At 38.6% G+C, this 22,696-nt stretch overlaps 1 protein-coding gene and 1 long non-coding RNA gene across 5 annotated transcripts in view; one reads left to right on the top strand and one right to left on the bottom strand.

Annotated features, from left to right (window-relative positions):
* ppargc1a (peroxisome proliferator-activated receptor gamma, coactivator 1 alpha) overlaps positions 1-22,696 on the top strand; it is a 319,257-nt gene that overhangs the window by 271,824 nt on the left and 24,737 nt on the right. For 2 of the 4 annotated variants that reach the window (XM_088625639.1, XM_088625658.1), the window contains exons 2-3: positions 8,969-9,148; positions 21,270-21,464. In XM_088625639.1, the coding sequence (XP_088481765.1) occupies positions 8,969-9,148; positions 21,270-21,464 (375 nt within the window). Of the gene's footprint in view, positions 1-5,211; positions 5,391-8,968; positions 9,149-21,269; positions 21,465-22,696 lie in introns of those variants that run through there. The other 2 variants (XM_088625649.1, XM_088625682.1) reach the window with 2 other exon arrangements.
* On the bottom strand, positions 15,249-19,749 carry LOC148677769 (uncharacterized). Its single transcript, XR_015935412.1, has 2 exons — positions 19,230-19,749; positions 15,249-15,468 (listed from the first exon to the last, which is right to left on the bottom strand). It is a non-coding gene; the product is annotated as an uncharacterized LOC148677769 (long non-coding RNA).

Genomic DNA, 22,696 nt, shown 5'->3' with positions numbered 1-22,696 from the left:
ACGGTCTGTTACCAATACAAGTAAGACATAAGTAAGAAAAATGGCGCAACTACGCAGTGCCAAAACATTCTCGATCACAACCATTGCACCGTTCACGTAACTGTAAGTACAGTATGTGCCATTGCAACGGTTTCACATTAGATCAGCGCAAATCGGTAAAGTTCGGAGATCTAATGTCATCAATGAACTCGTTTCAAATACACAATGAGCGATTAAAGAACACTGCTGTCCACTTATTACAGTAGCTGATGTTTTACTCGTTCTTAGTATGTTCAGACCGCTGAGGAATAGGCGAAATGATTTTGACATTTCACCGTAATTCGCGTCTAGCCTACTTAAATGTTAGTTAAATTGTCTATTTAAAAATTAAATTCCATTATAAGATAAAACAATTATATTTCTTTTAAGCTTAACTTTGTGGTGAGCTAATTGTAGGGTGTTTATTATTATTATTATTATTATTATTATTATTATTATTATTATTATTATTATTATTATTATTATTATTATAAAACGAAAAAACATTTTCCACTGGTAAAGGAAAAATACTTCGAACTAAGGGCCGAGAATACACATCAATTTAAATAGGGGACGGTTCTTCACGTGTTGAGTTTTGTGTGGAGCAAACTAAGCCAGGCAATTTATTGAAACGTATTCAAGGGAATCCTTCAGGAAATGGCTAAATGACATTCTGGAGCTGATTAACCACTTGCAAATACAGAAGTGGGGAATGCTGAATAGCCTCTACACATTTGGTGATTTTCTAAGGGCTGATCAATTAAAATGTCATGGACACACATTAAGATTCACTGCCCAGACCATACCCCACACCCATATGTAATTTACTCCTGATGCATGGGGCGTACTTCCTGATAATTTTAAACTGTTAACCTTCTGAGGTCACTGTCCCATTAAACTGATCCTTTGATCAATTGACTACGAACTTTAGACGGTGGTCCAGGTTGCCTCCTATTGTTTCTAAACTGTCTTATTCTTTTTTAAGTGTGTGAATAAAAATAACAGAAGTACAAAGTAGGATTTATGTAATTATGTAATAAAAGAAACTGTTCAATTTAAACTCGGATTGTCTGATGACGAGTCATTCTGCATGGTTTTTAAAACAAAATACAAGGTGGAGGGCCGAATCCTTCAGGAAAAAAAAACAGATTCTCTCTAAATTTAGTTAAGGCTATCTTAATTTGCTACACTGAGTACAATCTGATAAAGACCCCAGTGTGAGTCATTGGGTTTTGCAGGATGATGCAGTAAGGAAATTCCAGCTTTGCAGTTTCATTGTTTAGTTTCTTTTGTATAGAAGGCTACGTTGTATAAATGTTCTAATGGATACAGAGTCTATTAGACATAAAATGGACTTTAGTGGATGGAGCTAATTATTGCTCTATTTTGTTCATGTTTTCTGGATCCTGTTCACCCCTGTGTGTATTTGTTTGTGTGTCTGCATGGATGCAGGTTGCTGTGGCTTCTGCAACATGCTGTCAGCACAGTGAAACTGAAACAGGGGGGCGTATAATGGTCCCTGGGAATGAGTGTTTTAGGTTTATGCTTTTCTGTTTTTTCTCTGTTAATAATTTTGGCTTACCCCACACCTTTTTAACTCAAGTCCGCATCCCAAATGCTGTTTATCCTTAGAAAACCTCTAAGCATTAGATTTATTTTCACTGGTGTCAGAAGGAAGAAGGATGGAGCAGTAATACTGTACAACCCATGCAAGCAGGAGTGGGCATTAGGGCAGAGAGAGAGAGTCACTGGAACCCTGCTGATGCCAGGCGCCTGAGATCGCACCCAGCTGGAAAAGAATTGTGGCAGAGGCAGTGCACTGACCAGGGAGGGCTGTTTTGGGAGTGTGAGGAGCAGTCTGGAGGTCCTACAGGCAGCTTGGGGAGGCGCACAAGTTTTTGTGACCCACTGGCACAAGCCCCACTTGGCTGGAGGAGAACGCAGGCTAGCTGAACTACAGGGAATGAGCCAAGCTTGCCCTCAGAGCAGTGAGGAGCGAAGCCAGGTGTCATGCCTGGGTCACTGCCTTGAGGTGGAGGCAGAAGCTGATCCCAGCCTGGTGTAGAGGAAGACAACCATCCCCCCTACCATGATGAATCCAGGGGCGAACAGGAGGACTTGGTTCCACCATTGCCAACATCAGCATGCCGGCCGGGGGATGCCAGGACGTTTTCAGCCAGGCGGCCCCCTGCCAGAGCAGCAGGCTGCGCAACTAGAAGAAAGCGGAGTCGCTATAGCCCGTGATCCCAGAGAAAAAGAGGACCATGCTACCCAAGGGGGTGTTGCCAGTGCTGCCAGACGGGGAACAAATCATGCTGCCGATAAGGTAGCAACCTGAACAACAGGGCTGGTGGGAAGGAGCCAGGCACTGTACTGTATCTGCTTATCTGTACTGTATCTGCCTGTGCCTTGGTGGTGATATGACTATGAGAGCCGGCACTAAACATTTTTACTGGTACTGGACTTTAAATGCAATCCTGTATGTAGAGTGTCCTTCAGCCTTAGGAGAGGCTGTAGTGGAAATCCTTCTGGTATTATGTACAGTGGCCCACACCTCCCCACCCCACCCATCAGGAGTAGGTTTTGAGCTATTGAGTCCTAACTGTAACAACCCTGACAACTCTCCTATTGAGGCAGGACAGAAAAAAGGGAAGACTGGACTTTGCTCTGTGTCCATTAGCTGCTCTGGGGAGTAAGAGGGGTTTTTCCTGTGTTTCGTGTTTTCTGAGTCCACATGTGGGTGTATTTTTTTTTCTGCGGCATGCTGTTAGTCTGGGAAAATTGGAGCAGAGGGCTTGCAACGGTCGTACATTATTCAAGGCGGAGAGAGGTGATGTGGGTGGAGGGAGACCCGGTGGACTGATAAATTTGTGGAGAAGGGGGATCCTCTCTCCCTCGGAGGTAATTCCCATGGCGGGGAGTACAAATAAGGGCTGTTTTTCCTGTCTTTCGGGGAGTTCGGTGATTGTGGAGCCGAATGATTTAGGTTCGTGTTGCTTCTCTAAACGTTTATTTGTTAATATACAGTGTTTTTTAGTCAGGTCTGTTAATGCAGGTCTGTTAACTCCTTGACAACATTTTTCGCGAGACCTATAACACTGTCCAGCAGTTTGAAGGCATTTACCAGGTGTTGCCGCTACTGCTATACCCGCAGAAAAAATAAGTTTCGCTCCCTCTACTTAAAGGTACGCAGTTACATTATAACGTGTGAGCTCTGGCGAAAGGAGAATGGGCTCGCCTGTAACTTTTTTCACACTTTTTTAAAAGTGAAACTACTGTACTTGTTGAGAATGAATTATACTTTAGTTTCAAGAGCAACGTAATGCCCAGTCCCGCCAGTGCAGCCTTTGTGTTTCTTTTAAGGAATATATTTAAGCATACTTTTAAATTGGTTTGACAAACACCGATGTTTCTGAAACAACCTTGTGTTTAATTTTAGATTATAGGCTAGGTACTGTAAATTAACACCTTGTGTCCTTACTGCTTGGCACCAACAAAATGCATTGATTAATCAATTTCATTCTACGTGTGACAAAATGTTGAAATACGTTCTAGAGGAAAGAGCTAGCAATAATCACAGGAAAGGTGCGGTAGACAGGATGGAAAAAAATCAGAAGATCCATTTGCACAAATTCTTCTGACTTAGCACTTTAAAAAAAAAACAGAAATGGTCCCACCCAAACTGTAAAACGGAACTACACTGCGATTATATGTAATCTATATGGAATTCTCTGTATCTCGTGTTAGGAGCGCTTTAAAAAGAGATTAGAAAAACTAAAAAAAAAGTACTGCAGTGACAATGAGATGCTGTAATAATTAGCATGCCATGGTGAGAAAATATATCATGCGTTGCTGGACAAAATACGATTGTATAATCATGGTATTCACGACTGAAACATTGTGATTTAATGTTGTCATTGATCTGCAATGTAAACTATGAAATGATATAGGCAGTTTATGTTATAATTAAAGTTCAAGTAATACTGTCCTTGTATAGTCGAGTCATTACCTAGAAGTGTTTCATATTCTCGGTACTTAAAACAGCGAACATGACGCACTTCTTTACTCAAAGATAAGTGGGGGTGTGGAACAAGAGATCCAGACGTGTTGTCGAAGCCTATACCCTGGCATCTTCCGCAAAACCTACGAGATAAGCTAGATGGACCGATTTGCTTCCCATGGTTTGCAGCCTTTCCTATTTTTACCTATTTTCCCAGGTGAAAAGCTAATGTGTTCTCTTTGTGGTGACACGATCCTCACCATGCTGAAGTATCACTAAGATCCCACCACATGGAAAATATTAAGCCGGACAAAATGACACCATTGTCGAAGTCATGCAGCCACTGTTTTCAGTTTCCATACAGATCTGGTGTTATTGTTTGTTGTTGTATGTTTAGTATACAAAACGTGTTGTTAGTGTAAACGTGGTCACCTGCTGAAAGGTTTTGTGTTTGCTGCCTGTGTTAAAGATAAAGTGAAATAACCGGAGCTCAACTACTGATACTGTATGTCTCTTCGTGTTAAACGATATTGCGTTATCGATCTGGTGACTTAAATGTTAAGAGTTGAAAGCTATTCAAAGTGAAATGAAATACTTTATGCGAACGTCATCACGTAGGCGAAGAGCACGTTTTAGATTTAAAAACTTGGTATCTATCAAGTAGTATAGCATACATAGTATATGATTTTCCTTGTTTACATTTCAGTTGTAGTATACTTCAGTATATATACACAAAGATGTCGATTGTTTACGTCGTAAACAATGATGATAAAATCACAATGCAAGTAAAACTTCGCCAGCGTTTTGAGTTGTACGTACACATGCGCACGCAAAATTACATATAATTTCAGTAACTGCATGAGTACTTTGGTTATGGTTTCTGTTTCCGTGCGTTTCCGAAAATATGTTATGTTTAGCATCGCCTGTTAAAAACTAGCATGCCTCGATTTTGCGATTCCCACCAAATCAAGCCTCTCCTTTTTTCATTGATCAGCCTAACGCGTATACAGACGTAGTTTGAGACTACTTTAATCACGTCGTTTCGAAGGATTGAAGGATTTAACAGTTCACAAGATTTACAATGCGTGTGCCAAACCCCGCCTGCCAGTAACGTCATTGGCTTTACTCGTATAGTGGGGAGGGGGGCTGGAGGAGTCACTCCCCTGCCTACTTTTAATAGCTTTGTCATGTGATGGCAAGCAGTTGTAAGACAGGTGCCTTCAGTTCATTCTCAGTAAGGGGGCAGTTCCCAGAGTGAGAGCAAGTGGACACCAAGTGGATTTTTTTTCTTGATTTTTTGTGTGTGCCGTCATTCAGTGGCTGGATGGCGTGGGACAGGTGTAACCAGGACTCTGTATGGAGAGAATTAGAGGTGAGCTGTTAAATAAAACGAACGCTTTGTGAACTGTTGTTGGGGGTCGGAGCAATTTTGGGCAAGATGGACCACGGAGGACATCACGGAATGGGTAGAGAATACAGTTTTTACGGGTGATGTGGTTATCGTTAAACACCCAGCTGCACGGAAGATGTGCGACAAAGGAAACAAAATAAAGCTTAGGAATTAATGGAATCGGGGATAAAAAAGTAGAATTGCTTTTCGACTTTATCCTGTCACCGTAAACTCGGTAGCTACTGCTTGCCGGTATATCTCGTGCAAGACGGGAATTTGATGCCAAGCGTCTACGTAGGATGTCTTACAATTGGAAAGTATGTTTACATGCCTTTGGAAAATTTTCCAGTCATGTGCAGCATTATGCTGTGAGGCTGTGACATATATCCGAGCGCGAAATCTTTCCAGTGGCACCCTGGCAAAACGCCAGAATTATTTATCAGTAAGGTACTGTACTGTGCAACTTTTATCTCAACTGGAGCCTTCTACACCAAAGCTGTTGCCCTACGCTGTACCCCATTGTTTATCTACAGTAAATGTGATATAATTGTTAAACAGACGTACATGGAGGAAATGTAGGAAGCTTCTGGTAATACTAGCAGTTATGTATGTTCAAAAGCGCATCTCCTAACGGTACCCCGCAGCACTCCGGAGCATCTGTGTGAACATTCATTGGTTATCATATAGAGGAATGGAAATATCAAGCATGCTAAATAACATTCTTAATTAAGATTTTACACATCTTATCTCCGCTCCAGATATTTATTAATTTAATTATGCTTGCAAGAGATTTGCTATTTAACGTTAACTCCCCCGTGCTAAGATTGATTGAGTTTTGTTTTCGAAAAGGATGCGCTATAATTGCTGTCGTGTTGAATTAAATAAGCCTGCATGCTTTGGAACATAATATAGAAACAAAGACACATCTTAATGCAGGGATATATAAAGTGCTGCCAGCTTAAAAATAGATTGCAATGCATCATCCCAACAGCTACAGGGATGTTTCCTACTGAACTAGCATTAAGCTCTCTTCCTTATGATCTCAGTACTCTGTAACATGGTAGGTTTTTACTTACAACTGACATGTTTGCTTTTATCGTTTTGTATAAATGTACTTTTGCATAACTGGCGAACATATCGAGAAATGTCTTTATTTTCTGAATTTGAAGGTAGTTGTTGCCGGCTGTTCTGACTGAACAGGTCTGTATCAGACAAGTCGTAAGTATTTTGACTTAGAGGCAAGCGGTATTCGTTATCTTAGGCTTTGTGAATGTTTTGCGTTGAAATCAACCTCTGGTTAAAATTTCTATGCAACAGTAGCACGCAGTTTCACTTGGCTAGGTTTAAATGGTTCCTGGAAACGGACCTGTTTTTTGCACGACTTCTTAATCAAAACATGTTTGTCTGGGAATCCGTATCTGCGTAGTGTCTGATAGGCTTACCTTTTTATGGATGTTTTTGCATGTAAATGAAGAGCCTAGCTTTAATACGAATAGGGCTGTCATTTGTTGGGATGAAAACATGTTTAATGTTTTAAGATTAATCTTGGCAATTGGTTCAAATGTATTATTAGTTGACTCCTGTTGTTTTGCATAAATCATGCAGTTTGATTAGTAAATCATAAAATACTCAGCAGATTGCGTCCGAACTCCAAAGTCCTAATCGTCTCCATGTAGCCTAGCTATTGAGTCTAGTAGGTTTATTTCCCTTTATCCATACAAACATTATTTATATCACTGGGGGTCACAATTGCACCAGTTTTCATTTTTCACTCATGGTGTATTACTTTATCACTCAAGAAGTTAACGGATGAATCTGACTTGAAATGTGTGCTTTTTAAAATAATGCAAGCATGGCAAATCGTTTTGTATTTTCGTTTGCCTCTGCGACCAAAACGACCTGTTTTTTTTTTCTGAGGTCCTTACTAGCAACCTTGAATTCACACTTTCTCGCAGGTTATGGTGAATTGAAATGATTTGTATTGTAAATAGGGGTGTGCTATAGTAACGGGAGTGTAATCTGAGCGAAGATCAACGGTGGAGCATGTGCTGTCTCATTTTTTTCCGCTTGGCAAAGTATTCGTCTCTGGGGTGCCCTGAGCTGAACTGGAGTTTTGTTTCTGTGCGCGACGGTTTTCAGACCTGAACTGGAACACGCAGTGACTTATGGTACTGCTTGGCCAGAGTCTAGCTATGAATTTGAGCCACGCTAGGTATGAGCATCACAAAGCGTGTTTCGAAAGACCTTTGAACAAGAAGATAAATCACTGCTTGTAGTTGTTGTTAAGCCCCATGACATTTTACCAAATGGGATTTTTTTGTTTGTTTATCTTAATGTATTATCTTACTGCAGAAGCACCTTGTAGCCATCATCATGTAAATCGTTCGCTTTTCCAATGCGTGGGAATATGTATTCCTGTGTCTCGTAATCAAGTGTGTGTATAATTCAACCTAGGTTATATACGGCTTTTGCTTGAAAGATGAAATTCCTAGTTTATTTTAAACATATCCTTATGTGGGGCTACTTTTGTAATAGTGCATTTTCAGTGAATACAGATGAATTAAATAATTAGAAACATGCACATTATATTTAATTAAATGCCACATAGCCTAACTATAGATGTGTAAAGTGATCACTAGGGGAAACATTGAACTGACTACCATTCCTATTGATAGAAGAAGTTAGCATCGTAGTACTCACAGTTTATTGAGATAATTTATTGCACTCCAAGAAAAGGAAGAAAGAATGCAGATAGAAATGGTCAGCAGTTTGTGTTGAGAACATGTTATGTTCCTGCCTTGTGTCATAAACTTTGTATGCATCTAGCCTGACAGTCTTTGAACCAGCAGGCACTGAGATTTGCAGTTTGATGAAGCTGATAATTTGTATCTTAAGTGCAGTGCAGCAGCTGTCAGACATACTGTATATGAATACAAGTGTTGGATGTGACATTATCTAAAAGGCCAGATATATAAAAAAAACTAGCAAGACTTCATGCTAGTACCAGTTGCTTAAAGTTTACAACAGATGGTCTTACCATGGCTAGTATGTGATACTGTTCATGAATGGGGGTAATGGTGTAAAATTGTTTGGGTTGAAAAATCTTTCTGTGAACAGGCCATCAAATAGCTGTATCACAGAAGAATGGCACTCCAGATTACTGGTGCAACTGCAGGAGTTTGCAATAAATAATTACTGCTTTAAGTGGTTTTGTAAAAAAAGGAAACTCAAGCATAATGAATTTGTTTACAGCTTTTCAGAAAAGAACAATGGAGTGACAGAGGGGTTTGAACAATAGAAATGTCTTCCATCCAAAGTATTGGGTTAAGCTTTTAGGAGCTGAAAAACAGAACAATAAAGAAATTAAAATACAGTTGCTATTTTAGATGTGCGCTCATGGTCAGAATTCTTTTAATCTTGCAATAGATTTTTTTTTCCATAGAACTAAAGTATTAAATTAAACCCTTGCTTTATTCCACTCACATGTTCTTGGTCTTGTTGTGTTCTCAATATCCTGCGGTATTTAATTAAACCCCTTTTGTCTGGATTCCTCCCTGCAGTGTGCTGCCTTGGTTGGTGAAGACCAGCCTCTCTGCTCCGACCTCCCAGAGCTTGACCTTTCAGAGCTAGATGTCAGTGACCTTGATGCTGATAGTTTTCTGGGAGGACTCAAATGGTACAGTGACCAATCAGAAATCATTTCCAGTCAGTATGGCAGTGAACCTTCAAATCTGTTTGAGGTAAGAACAGAGAACTGTTACCTTCTCACCTATGTTTTGTAAGATACGGCAGAGATGTGTGTGCACATATTGAACAAAGGAAAAGGACCAATGTGAGCTTATTTTTTTATAAATGTGTATCACCTCAAACAGTTTCAGGTACATTTTGCTTTGCTTGAGTAAACGCACGTTTTATCTTTAAAGGTACAAAGAAAAACATTGTTGCAGGTGATAAAATGTTATTATATGGTAGCAACCTATGACCTGCAGTTACTTTCTACTCTGGCGACAGTTTATCAAATCTAAAGTAATGCTTTGAATAAAGAGGAGTTCTCAGAACAAGTGAACTGCAGAGTGCTGTTATTAAGTAAACGTATCCTTGATTATAGGTCATGTTGTGAAATATCTTCAAAGGTTTTGAGTAAAACTTTAAACCATTTTACTTCTGTTTCTGTCACATTTCAGAACCAAAGTCCATAAGAGCAGCAAACTGGCTATTAAGCAAACCATCTAAATTAGGAGGTAGTTCATATATACAGAGCAGCATAAAAAACACGGTTGACTATTGGAACCAATGACATTTTTTGTAAATTTAATGCCTCTCAATGTAAGCATACAGTACATAAAACTATGGAGGCATTGGTATTTGGATATAAAAGTAGTAATTTACTAAAGCTTATTCCCTGATTATATTACATTTTATTTGGTTTATACATTCAGTGTTCTACATAATGTTGCAAATTTGTTACCAAAGACAATTAAAGTTTTTGCATTTTCCACGTTTTCTAAGCCAGTTATTAACTACAAAATAGCTACTGAAATATTTCCAGTGCTCCAAACGTCTCCTGCACTGGAGTTGACTTCAGCTTTGTTGAAAAATGAATAAAAAATATCAGAATGGTCCCTAAATACTTTGTCAGAAACTACAGGGCATTAAAAGCTTTTTAAGTTCAAGAGTGTGGGTTCTGTAAGCAGTCTGAGGCATTCAGCTTTAGTATGTAAAATCATTACATGCTAAATTAGTCAAATTGTTCATACTGGGAGGGATTTCAATTTCTGAGCATGGCAAGTCATTGTGTACATTTAAATATAGAAGTAAACATGGATACATACCCAAATATGTTTTTACAAGTCATGCACAAAATGGTGGAATTGATCGTTTATTCTTTTCCATCGCCCTCCTTAAATCATTCAGTTTCTAATAAGGGATAAAGATTTCAGGCAGTTAAAAGCACTAGGACCTCCTGGGTGTACTTCCAGAATACACCAGCGTGGGTCACTAGAGAAGGCTGTGCAATCAAAAAATACAGACCGCATATTTAATAAATTACCAGACCTAGTGTCCATTAAGTTGGCATGACCTTTTGAACTAACATGTTAAAAAAGTTATGCAGTGTTTGTGTTGCCTGTCTTGTGACTTCTGTTAATGGGTATTCATGGAAACTTCTTTGCTGAATGTGTTCTGGACTGCCCGCTGCCATCCTTTTTTTCACAGTTTGATTTTGATTCTCAACAAAAAAAAAAAAAAAAGCCTGTGGCCTTTGGTTGGTGGATCAGGGAGATATGATCAGGGAAAACAGAAGGGCCTGAGATTCAATGACTTGATGGCTGATGCCCTTCAGTGCCAATTCAGCATGATTTATCAGTCCCATCTATTCGCTAAAATGGAGTCCAGAGGTGGTTGTATGAAGCAGTGTAGTGGCGTACACATTGGAAGACTGTGAATGAAAGCTCCAAAGCTGTCTGCTGCCTGTCACTGCTAACTGAACAATTAATGTTTATGAAAGTGTTTTATAGGAGTATCCCACTACGGTTTCTTTTGACAGATTATATATTAAAAGTGCAAATGCCTACCAAGATGTACTATGTTAGAAAAATGCCTTATATTTTTAGCAGCCTTGGTATGGGCCTTTCTATTTAAGCATACACGTTGCTTACTCATAATCATGAAAATATGATGGACCTACAGATTACTTATTTGATTCTTTCCCTAGAATATTTTGAATTGTTTGTGTTCACTGCAGTGCCAGTTTGCAGTACAAAGAATATTTAAATACATTTTACTTTTAATTTGAGTTTATCATCCACAAACATATTCAGCTTTGACACAAATTTCTTTTTTTATCTTATTATGGGAGATTTAACAAACTTGTTTAGTGAATACATTCAGTAAGATGATTCTCTGTGCATCTTGCATATTCACATGTCTCTGCTTTATAGATTGAGATGTGCGGTATGGTGAATACGGCCTTTTAGGTAGTGTGCTTGCAAATTAAAATGTTGAACTTTGATTTCTGTAAGTTTGTTTTTTCTGCGTAAAGCACTCTCTCTAAAATTCATCATTAACTTGTATTTTTACCAGACTGTTTTAATTTGAAGATTATCTTCATGTACAGTAGCTATCAGTTAATATGCATGCTCTGTTTCTTTTTGCTTGTTTATATGGAGCGGAGCTCATTGCTTTCCTGTATATCAGAGTCTGTGCCAAGAGTGCCGACTCTTAAACATTCTTGTAACAAAGCTGTGCTCCCAGTAAGGCTTAAGTATGTGCATTCTCTTGCTGTTATGTACCGTACTAACTGCTCTACTTGCCTGTAAATGGGACCCCCAGGCCTGTTTGAAAAAGGGCAAGTTAACATCTTACGGTTACTTCTTGGCCCCAGCTTTGTTTTTCACTCTCCCTGATGTGTAAAGCTGTTGATTCTCAATGAGCCAAGGATTAGAAGCATAGTGCTTTGTAATCTTGCCCACCTGGTAGTGGATGTATTGTGTATCTGTTTATTTCCTGAAGCAAGCCACTTTTATTTGCAAAAAAAAATAGGCTATATTGGCAAGGAGGGAAAGGGGAAAGGAGGCAGAGGGAAGGCAGTGATCCAGACCAGCACCACCTAGCACATGTTCCAGCTAATTATAAAATGCCTCCACTTCCATTCTAGAGGACACACTGTACTCTGGCGGGCGCTTTTAAATACAAGCCGATGTCAGCTGACGAACCACTATTTGAGACTGCATTCTGTACAGTTTGTATTCAGCAATTTGAACATGCCACTAGCCCTTGTCTCCCAGACCACAGGAAATCCAGTTTTGTCACAGTAACAGCATACAAAGGCACCCATGTCCCTTATCTAGTTAGGGCTGTGATTTATAAACCATATTTCTGTTCTAGAGAGATATGTCAATAATCATTGCTTATCTTTTAACACATGTAGAAGAAATGGGCCAAGTAAAAACCTTCTCTGCTGCAAGAATCTTGTACTTAAACTCAGTCAAATTGTTTTGCTACTGTATGTATATTTAGTGAATTGCTAGCAGTTGTATTGACGATTCCCTGGTGTGAGCTATTTTAGGCCAAAGGTAATCTGGTGTAAGAGCTTTCCAGGACTCTGTTTCTTTAACCTGGCCTGAAAAGCTAAGCCAATAAGCTGTCTGATTGTTTCCTTCCTATGATAAACCAAAAATGGCTGCAACCTTCCTCTTATCTTCCCTATCCGTGAGTTAAAATTATATCTTCATCTTTACACAGGAAAGAAAGGAAGTAAATAAGGGATTTAATACATTGAAAAGCAGTGATGAGAAATGGCTCATTACCTGTTTCCTGTTGTTGTGTGGCACATTCCCTGTTGTTGTGTGGCACATTGCCTGTTGTCTCTTTCTTTTCTTATACAATTGTATTGTTCTTTTTTTTCTACTTCTTACCATCTGAGAGCTAGCTAAAAGTAATTGTTATTGATCACAAATAAAGTACCTCAATCACTGAGTGGTAAGGCATGGTAATTATGTCAAACTGATCACAGTATCTGAAACTTTATAAATGTTTTACTCCATCATAATTTTTAAGTTGATACTACAGCTGTTGGGAGCACAACAGCATGGGGGCTAGTGTTGTTGCCAATTGGCTCAATTCTTCCTTCAATTCTGGCCTGGGGTGTCTTCTGTGTGAAGTTTGCATATTCTCCCTGGAGCCATGTGGGTTTTTGCCAGTAGTGCTGGTTTGCTTCCACAGTCCAAAAACAGGCTGGTCAAGGTATGTCCCAGGGCAGATCCAAACTTGCATCCTGTTTGTCTGTAGGGTTGAGCTCTGGTCCACGATGATGCTGTAAAGAACTAAGCAGTTATTGAAAGTGGATGGATCATCATAGCTTTACTCTCTATAATATTTTCATTTTTAGGGTTTTTGTCCCCCCCCCCCCCCTTCCGTTGACGCTCTGTCTAAATGTGTGGTCCATCTCTGTTCCCTTTTTTTATTGTGAACAGAATCATCTTGCCATATCTTGGTTTGATGAAAAAGAGGCTGTCTTTGGGAATAACTTATTATTGAATGTTGAAATACAAAAGGCTGATCTGTAAAGAAGCACAGAGTGACTAGAGCAAGCTGCAAAGTCAACTCTGTGCACGCTTCTGACAGTAATTCAGCTGCTCCAGTTAGCATGTCATGCAAAAGCTGGGGAACCAGTCAGAAGGGGCATTTTGGTTACAATGAGGGCTGAATTGTTTCCTCTCACTTGCAACCTCTCATGTGTTCTGTCAAGTGATTGTGCTTTCCTGTGCCAAGTTTTCTCATGGACAATTCCTATGTTTGGCTCTTCATATATACAGTACTTTTGACATTTGATAGATCTGTATTGCCCGGCCCTCTTGTTGGACCCATTCTGGTAGTTTTTATCCTATCAGGAAAACGGAAAAGTGTTTTTTCCATGTTGTTGATTATGGATGTGTAAGATAATTCCTCAATTAGGATACCATCCACTTACTACTTTGGTACAAATTAGACATATTTTTTCATGATGGCATATTTTAAGTCATTAACACTGTGGAGATTTGACTTTGATAAATATAGGTTTGTAACCACAATTGTGTGCTTTTCAAAGTTTGACCACTGAAATTGGTCTGTGGTATTAACCACTTTATTAAGATTATATTGTTAATCCCCAACTGATTAGTTTGAGATGTAACATTCTGTTTGAAGACAGCCATCAAAGTTAAATCTGTACATTTCCTACTCTCTTGAAAACTGCAACTGATGCATAATCCTTGAATTACTATATATCATCACATTATCAAACCTCGACTTTGACTTTCATATTCATATTCTTAGCTGATACAGATTTCTAAGAGCATTGTTGCAAAAGCAAATTTAACATTGCCAATGTAGGTGCTACACTTTATACCTCACCTTACCTTTTAACAATGCAACTGATTGTGCTTTGTGATGAACTGAAACTGCCTCCACATTTTCCAATCATGAAATACAATTGATTTGTATTTCTTCCCATGTTTGATCTCATTCTCTCCACATAATCTGCCTGGCAGAAACTAGGCAAGAGTTCTTAGTGTGGGGTACAACCAGTCTAGGGGAAGGATTACTGTAGCCTGAGCAAAGAAATTAGAAAGTATCTGAAATATACTTAAGTAATCCTTTTACTAAGTCAAACCTCTGACGAACCTACCTTAGGCAGCGTCTGATTTGGAATGTCAAGGTAAAAGGTAATGCGTTTATTTAGTAATCAGCAAATAGCTTTTATGTAGTCAGTAAGTGCTGAGGTCTGAACGTTGATAAGATCATTTGCTTTCAGGTGTTTTCTCCATATTGTGCTCAGCATTGAGTGTAAATTGAATAGGATGACCTTTTGATACTGAATCAAATTGACTGCATTTCCAAAGATTCTGTGGTTTCAGTTACCATAAATTTTTGATATTGGGTCCATAACCTGCACACTGGTTCCTGCATAACAATATCTTATCACTTTGTCCTGTTAACATAGTTAGGATAGTAATATCTTGTTCGCCCTTTTCCTGCGAAATCCTTTCCCACAAAGGAGGTTTAAAGTCCAGCAATGGGGCAAATTAAAATCTATGTCTATTTGATGAGCTTAATAGTATGTGAAAGGTCACAGGGTGAGGGGTTAACGAAGCATTTTTGCATGTGGGGAGACATTTTAGAAATCTGCATATATAAATCAGCGCCTACACTAGGGAATCGTTCAAAAGCAAGTTCCCCTTTTCAGTTTTACAGCATTTACCGCTTATAAAGCACAAAAGGCTTGGATGCAGCTGTTCCAGGCCTCTTGGGTTAAAACTCAAAATTATCAACTAATCAAAACAATGTGAAGTTCAGTTGGGATTGGGCATCATCAGTATCTTAATCCTTTTATAAATATTTCTGCTTCATTGAGTTTACTCACTGCTGTGATGGGGATTTTTAACAACTATTTTTTGTTGCCTAATAGCAAATGCTACAAAGTTTCACATATTATACAAGGCTGATAAATGCAGAGGCTTATTCTCTTATTTCAGATTTTGTCTCTGGTGAATTCCTCCTCTGTGGATGTTCATTTGTACTCCTGCAAATCGGGGAAAAACAAAAATGATAAAAGGCACTCACACAAAGCATCAAATGAAGTGTTTTGTAATGCCCACTTTTTAAAATGAAGAGCTTACCCTCGCTGTCTTAGAATGATGCATTATGGAACCTTTGTTCATACTCTCATTATTTGAAATATTTGGGTATGGGGTAGTCCCTGGGTTTTTTTCTTTGTCACTTGTGACTAATCTTTTCTACAAACTTTAAACAGCTTGGGAAATTCAACAGTCATTATCTAAGGTAGGTCCTCTGCTCAATTCTCAAGGGATGATAGGTTCCTGTTTTTTTAATTCCACTTGTGCTTTAAATTGCTTCTTAATTGAACCCGTGTCATTATTGAATATTGTTCTATTTCCCATTGAACTTTCAGGACTGGAAACTTTCAGCACCTCCTTAGCCCTGAAACAATACATACTGAGACAGATACAGAAATACTTCATACTGTATATGACCATTACTTGTACCTCACAATTAAATCTCCATATTTTAATTGCTTTAACTTATATCAACCTCTTGAAAAACAACAATGCTTACCTTCAGTTATGGTATACTAACTTCTCTCCTTACAATTGTGTTCAGTATAAAAGCAATTCTTGATTTTTTTCCCCCTCAAATAGGAGTCTTAAATCCTTTATTTTAAAATAAATTGTCAAATGTGAACTAAAGAATTTTGAAAATATCAAAACACGATCCACAGGAGAGCCCCATTCCTTTCTAATTTAAATATTGAAAAACATTTTCTGAAATAATATTTAAAAGAACCTTGACAATTATGTGATTTAAACAATGGAAATGTTTTATTCTTTGCATTTACTCTTTTTGAGAGTTGTGTATTTCCATGGCTTTACATGGAGCGTGGTACACCAAGCTGGATTTCTACAGCTTTGCAGAGTGTTCAGAAAACAGAACTCTGCACTTTTTGTTACTGCACCAATGTTGGAAGGCTGTCTCAGTCAGATTCAGAAATCATATCAATATCTGCTGTGTCCACAAATGCATGCATCAGTAGATTTAGATAGCTCTGACTCATTTTAAGCTCGTTTCATATTTCATTCTGTTGTAATGTCTGAAAACCATGCTACCAGGCATGACATTGGTACTTTTACAAGAAGCAATTTTAGTTACTTGGGGAAAATGAGCTTTAAAATTAGTAGTGCTGCAACAGTGCATCTAATGCATTTCTGAACTGTGAGAGGGGGAAAAAAAGTTTTTTTATAGCCCATTCTAAGTGATAATGACATTTTAGATCCTCTGCCTGTAAAAAATCAGCGTTAGCTTTAACTTCTCAATTTGAGTAGTGGCTCAAAACACACAGGGGACTTAATAAATCCTTTAAAAGGTGCTGTATAAACCCAAATTCATGACTGGTGGCTATTTTTATTTTAAATGCATCCCACAAATATTCATTGCTGAGGCATTAACATATGATTATTTCACCTCTAAGTTCCAAAGTGTGCCTGTATAGGTAATTCGGTATTTTCTGCTATAACTACCTGAGTAGTGCTCAGGTGTTCAGTATATTGAGGTTCACCTTTTATTCCCTTTGGAGTGGCTTCTGTGATGCGTCCAACTGTGGCAATAATTAGCTGGGGTGAAATTGTCTGAAATCAGCAACTCAAATCATCAAAGGCACTGACATTAAAGTGGAGTGGAGAGGTGTTCTTATGTCTGTCCTTATCTCCACCTAGCGAGCTAGGCTGAAGAAATGCAGAATGTCACTGCCCTTCTTTCTTTGCTTTTTAGATCTTTATTGAAGGCCACAATGAACTGCTGAGTAGGAGAAAGAACACTGTGTACCTGGGGGTGAGCAGGATTGTAAAGACCTAGCTGGGTTATTAATTCATCTTGCAAGAGTGTTTGACTTTGAAGACTTTTAAAAACAGACCTGTGTAGGGAAAGCCTTACAGTGAGGAGAAATAATTGAATTTTTTATACCAACTTCAGTTAAATTATTTGTATACGTGTTGAACTTGGATGTTTAAGCAGGTGAAGGGTGCAATACAAAATCATCCCTTTTTAAGGATGTGTTGGTAAGAAAGTTGTTTGCCTCGCACTGCTCAGGAAACTGAGGGCGATCGTCAGTCACATTAAGTTATAGCGGATTTTCTGTAGCTTGGTTACATAACTGTCTGGGATATCTATACACTGTAAGTAGCTTAACATATTTATGGATTTCATATGGATAAGATTGCCTAAATATTACAATTACTGTAAATACTTTATTTTCTCCCATTTATATGGCCAGATATTCTGTATTCTGTGTGATTTGCCTTGGCTGTTTATTCAGCAGCTCCCACTGCCATATGTTCTGCTGGTGTGACCATGCAATGTGTCAGCAAGACTAACATATTTTGTTACGAGTGACTTTGATTTATTTCCTCTGAAATCTGGGGCCATGGTAATAATAGAAAATGACATTATTTGTTTATCAAATCTAATGTGTGTTCTCTATAGAGTTCAGATGTTGAGACACACACACCTAATTCAGATGGCTTAGCGATTAGGAACTGTGCCCACTCAGTTAACCTCATCTGAGAGAATGCTTTTGATATCTGAAAACTAAGCAGTGCAATTAAATTGTCAAGACCAGGAATTTAACCCGAGCGATCCTCTGGTCAATTTATTAGGTATGTTTTCTGGTTGAATAAGTCTGTTCATTTTATTTTGAGCCAGAAAATAAATGGTTGCTTTGCAAGATTGCCCTGCTGGGATTATGCATTATCTTAGCAAAAGCTTTCTCAGCTTTGGGAGTGCTGTTCTTTTGAGTACATGTATAAGAAACAGGACTAGGATTTATTTATAAAAATGCTATACTTCTCTTTTCTAACTGAATTTGTTGGCCTATTTCAATTTGAAAAGGATGCTATTCTGTCAAACTAAATGTATATCAATGCCTTTTCTAGCTGCATTTCTGACTCAAATAAATTAGTTTTACAGTGAAAATTGAAATCCAACTTAAAGTTCATGTGGTTGATTAAAAAATGTGCTGGTTATCTGTGGCATGAATTATATCTCAAGAATACAATGGAGCCAAAGAACTCCATAAAAGAGTTAAACAAGCAAGGACAATTTCAAAGACAACCTATTCGATAACAAAAGGGTTCTCCAGATAATAAATTACTGGTGTGTGCTTTTTCTTTAGAGTGAGGTTGGGAAGGGTGGGACACAGGGTTTCTCTCTCACCAGGATGTTTTATGGCTAATTGAACCATTTTATATAAAATGCCATGAACAGCACCCTTTAGAATTGAATTAGGTGAATATATTGTGATCCCACAATTAGCCCTTGAATGTCTCTAATTCTGTGAAGCTCAGTGTTGCAAGAGCCACAGCATGCTGAATGGGACTGTGCTTTTTGTTAGCAACTGTTTCTCTTATCAATAAAGCTCATTTTGCTGTCAAAATCTGCCAGATAATTCTTCCCTCTTGAGTATGTACCTTGCAAACTCCTTTTAATGCTGAATTTCAGAAAGGTTTACAGAATTGGATAATGCTCTCTTGCTCTGAAATGAAGCTAATAGATCATCTACAAACCTCTGAACAACTGCTTTTGGTAGGAGAATAATTTGAGACTCAGCAGCCCAGCTTCACTTTGTGCAATGTTATGAGCAGAGCACAGACCGTGACTTATCTCCACTCTAGAATCCATAACATTTTCAGAGTATGTAAAAACATTTCCCTGCCCTACATTCAGGGAGAGATGAAACTAAAGAAACACTTATCCTAGGAACAGAATACCTACCTCTCATTTGTAGAATTGTTTGCTTCTGTAGCCTTTGGAGAACGTTATTTGATAGAAAATCATTTCTGCTGTGGCTTAATTGAAGTTTTGACTCCTATCAGAGTTCTGCCTGTCAGTGCCAAAGCAGGTATTCCTAAAGGAATATGAAATTTATTTTGTCAGGTTACAGATCACTTAACAGGAGAGGAACACCACTATAGTTGTGCAGCTGCTATTGTAGCCTTGTTTTGGGAACAAGAGACTCATAATTTCTGGTTTCATTCCCAGTCTCAAGGTTACATGTTGTGTAAGGGAGTTGTCCCCCTTTACTTTGATCCTATATCACAAATACAGTAGGTCTGTTAGCTGCTAGAGTTTGCTATGAAAACTCTTCACCGTTTATGGTAAAGCATGGGGGTTGTCAAATTATAGAACACAGAGATTTTTTATGAAAGTGTAGTACAAACTACTACAAAGGACTGGCCATTGAAGCAATATCTTTTTATTATCTAATTTAGGAATTTCCAGTCCTGGTGCTGGAGGGCCAGTTAATGTCTCTTTGAAACAGCAGCACCTGAACAGTTCTATGAATCTGTTAAGCAGGTCCAGTTAAGCCAGCAACCAGCTGGTTTAGCTCATTAAGAGATGAGTTTGAATGAAAACCTCCAAAGAACCTGGCCCTCTTTGACCAGGATTAGACAGCCCTAATGAAATATTCCCTACCTGGAAAACACTGTAATCTTTAACAAGCCCTTTTTCTGTTTTTGCTGTTTTCTACCTTGTTAGTTATTCAATTTTAGAAAGTCTGATGAAAGAGTTGTCAATGGCCACCGAATCTTAACTGCAATAGTTTGAAGTTCTAACCGTTTTAAGAGCAAGTTAATGCATAGGAAATTGTTTTTTTTTCCGCGTGGTTTGAATTAGTGCTATCCAGCAGCATCTTTTGACTTTCTGTTCTCTCTTCAAAATAAGTATCTTGTCTTGAATTCCAACTCATTAGTAAGAGTTATATGAAGGTAACTAAGTTCTGTAAGCTGTGTAGTACTCACCGTGATTTTTTTCTGTCATTTTAACATCGGAATAATAAATCGGTAAGCCAAGCCTAGCATGAGAAAGATGAAAAGGTCATCTTTTGTGAGGTGTGAGTGTGTGAAATACTAATCCATGCTGGAATATTACTGATTTTGACCGGGAATTCCTCAAGACAATTGTGCGATGAATAGTTGTCTGTCTTTAGCGTGCATTTTATATATAATTTTGTATTCCCAATGGGTGGCATGGTGGCTTAGTGCTTAGCATTGCTACCCTTCAGCACTGAGGCCCTGGGTTGCTATACTATCTGTGTGCAGTTTGTATGCTCTCTCTCTGTCTGTGTGGACTTCTTCCAGGTACTCTGGCTTCCTCCTACAATCCAAAGACATACAGTAAAAAGTCAGTTAATTGACTTCTGGGAAAATTGGCCCTGGTGCGAGTATGCTAGGTGTTTGTGTCCTGGGATGGACTGGTGTGCCATCCAGAGTGAATCCAGCCTTGCTCCCGTTGCTTTCCAGATTTGATCAAATCCTGTATTTGATAAAGCAGTTAGAAAATGGATGAGCAGATGTGTTCCTATTTTTTCAATTAAGTGTTCTTTTTTCATTTTGGAAATTCCTTTTGCATGGGAATGCTAACCTAAGAGGAGTTGGAAAAATAAAAGTGTCTTTTTTTCATGTTAGTGTGGAGAGTTTTGAAAAACAAACAGCTGAACTTCGAGCTCATTGTGGTTGCCTTTTTTGGGTCTTTTATTTTTCTTTTCAGACACTTGCTGTGTATCAGCCTTGATAATGGATTTCTTGGGGGAGATATTATTTTGGTCCAGTAAGCTGCGTACTTAATTTGGGAGTGACAGATCTGACTCGTACAGGAAAGGGAAATGTGGAATTAAAGAAAAGACCAGCACTGCGGATATTCACTGACCGAAAAAAGCAACACATTGAATAATTCTGCATTAGCCGTGAACTGTGTGTCCAAAAAAAACTGTCCAATTTAAAATTATATTTTTTTTAACTTTCCTCTCGGCAGAAGATAGATGAAGAAAATGAGGCCAACTTGCTGGCAGTTCTCACCGAGACCCTGGACAGCCTCCCGGTGGATGAGGACGGATTGCCTTCATTCGATGCTCTGGCAGAAGGCGACGTGACCAACACCAGTGATCAGAGCTGCCCATCCTCACCTGATGGCTCTCCTCCCACACCAGAAGCAGAGGAGCCATCTCTAGTAAGATGTCTTCCTTCTGTTTATCACCAAAGGATTGGCTACCCCCTGCATGGGTATGAAGTAGTGAAAATAAGGCCTGGACTGAGGGTCTGTGGAAAAGGCTTTAAGAGATGTGTACACTGCAGGCAGGCTCACTTTATTAATTATACAGTAGGTCCTAAAACAACTGCCTTGGAGCTGAGTGGTGCAAACAGTAAGAATTACAACGTAATAAGCAGTTTTCATTTTTGTTTTCCAACAGTAGTATTCACTGTTGTGTACCCCATAATGGTACACATAGAGTATCTGCAACAACAAACTTTCCAAATTCCTGATAATGATAAGTCATATGTACTTTGTCCTTAACTAGTTCTAACTCCAGGAAGAAAAAAGATGCACCCCCACTATTATGATATTTGTATCATAAACAGGGCTGAATATAAACTCCAAACTTCAACAAATGAGTGTGTTTCCTGTAAAACACCTTTCCCACCATTCAGCACTCTGCCATTGTGTTTAAGGAAAGCCTTCATATTTTAAGTATGCCTCACTTATAATGGGCTTCAAGGCAGTGTGAAAACCAATGCATTCTAAACAAAGTCCTTCAAAATGTAGTGAAATAAGGACAATGCTTTTCTGTACAAATTCAATGGAAAATATGTGTATTCACATGTGTGTTTAGAACATTGTGTAAGATCAGATTTAACTCTTCTCAGTCTTCTTGGCAGAAGTAAGATTGTAGTTGTAGATGCTGTAGAATATAAAAAAACAACTACAGTCTCAATTTCTAAATTCTTCATTAGCACAAATTACTGCTGCTACATTTCTGCGACTTGTACGTGCTTGATTTGATACTCAATATACCCTGCTATACTCACTTCTGACTTGCTTCATGTGTGTACATGATTTTGCGAATATACATCCTCAGCCTGTACAGGAACAGAGGGCAAATGTTTAAGCTGTACTGCTGACAAGGTACAGTACATAGACATTTTGCCCTGTTTTATAGCTGCCTGTTTCAGTGCAGTAGTTTGGCAGTTAATGCTTCATGAATAGGGTGAATCATTAATCAGTGCCCCTTCATATTAATGCTTTCATGATTAATTCTTTGGAAACAAGCACTGTCTTATGAATAGATGGCTATTTTGTGAAGCCTGGCTTCAGACTTGACACCTATGTGATCAACTGCACATCAGGTACATACTGTATAAACCCAGTCATCTGAAAATGTCGTGCTCCTATGTCAATATAGG

The sequence above is a fragment of the Lepisosteus platostomus genome, chromosome 1, assembly GCF_059453375.1.
Source record: "Lepisosteus platostomus isolate fLepPlt1 chromosome 1, fLepPlt1.hap1, whole genome shotgun sequence".
Lineage (NCBI taxonomy): Eukaryota > Metazoa > Chordata > Actinopteri > Semionotiformes > Lepisosteidae > Lepisosteus > Lepisosteus platostomus.
Note: the sequence above shows the minus strand (reverse complement) of the source record. Positions and strands in the feature narration are given on the sequence as shown.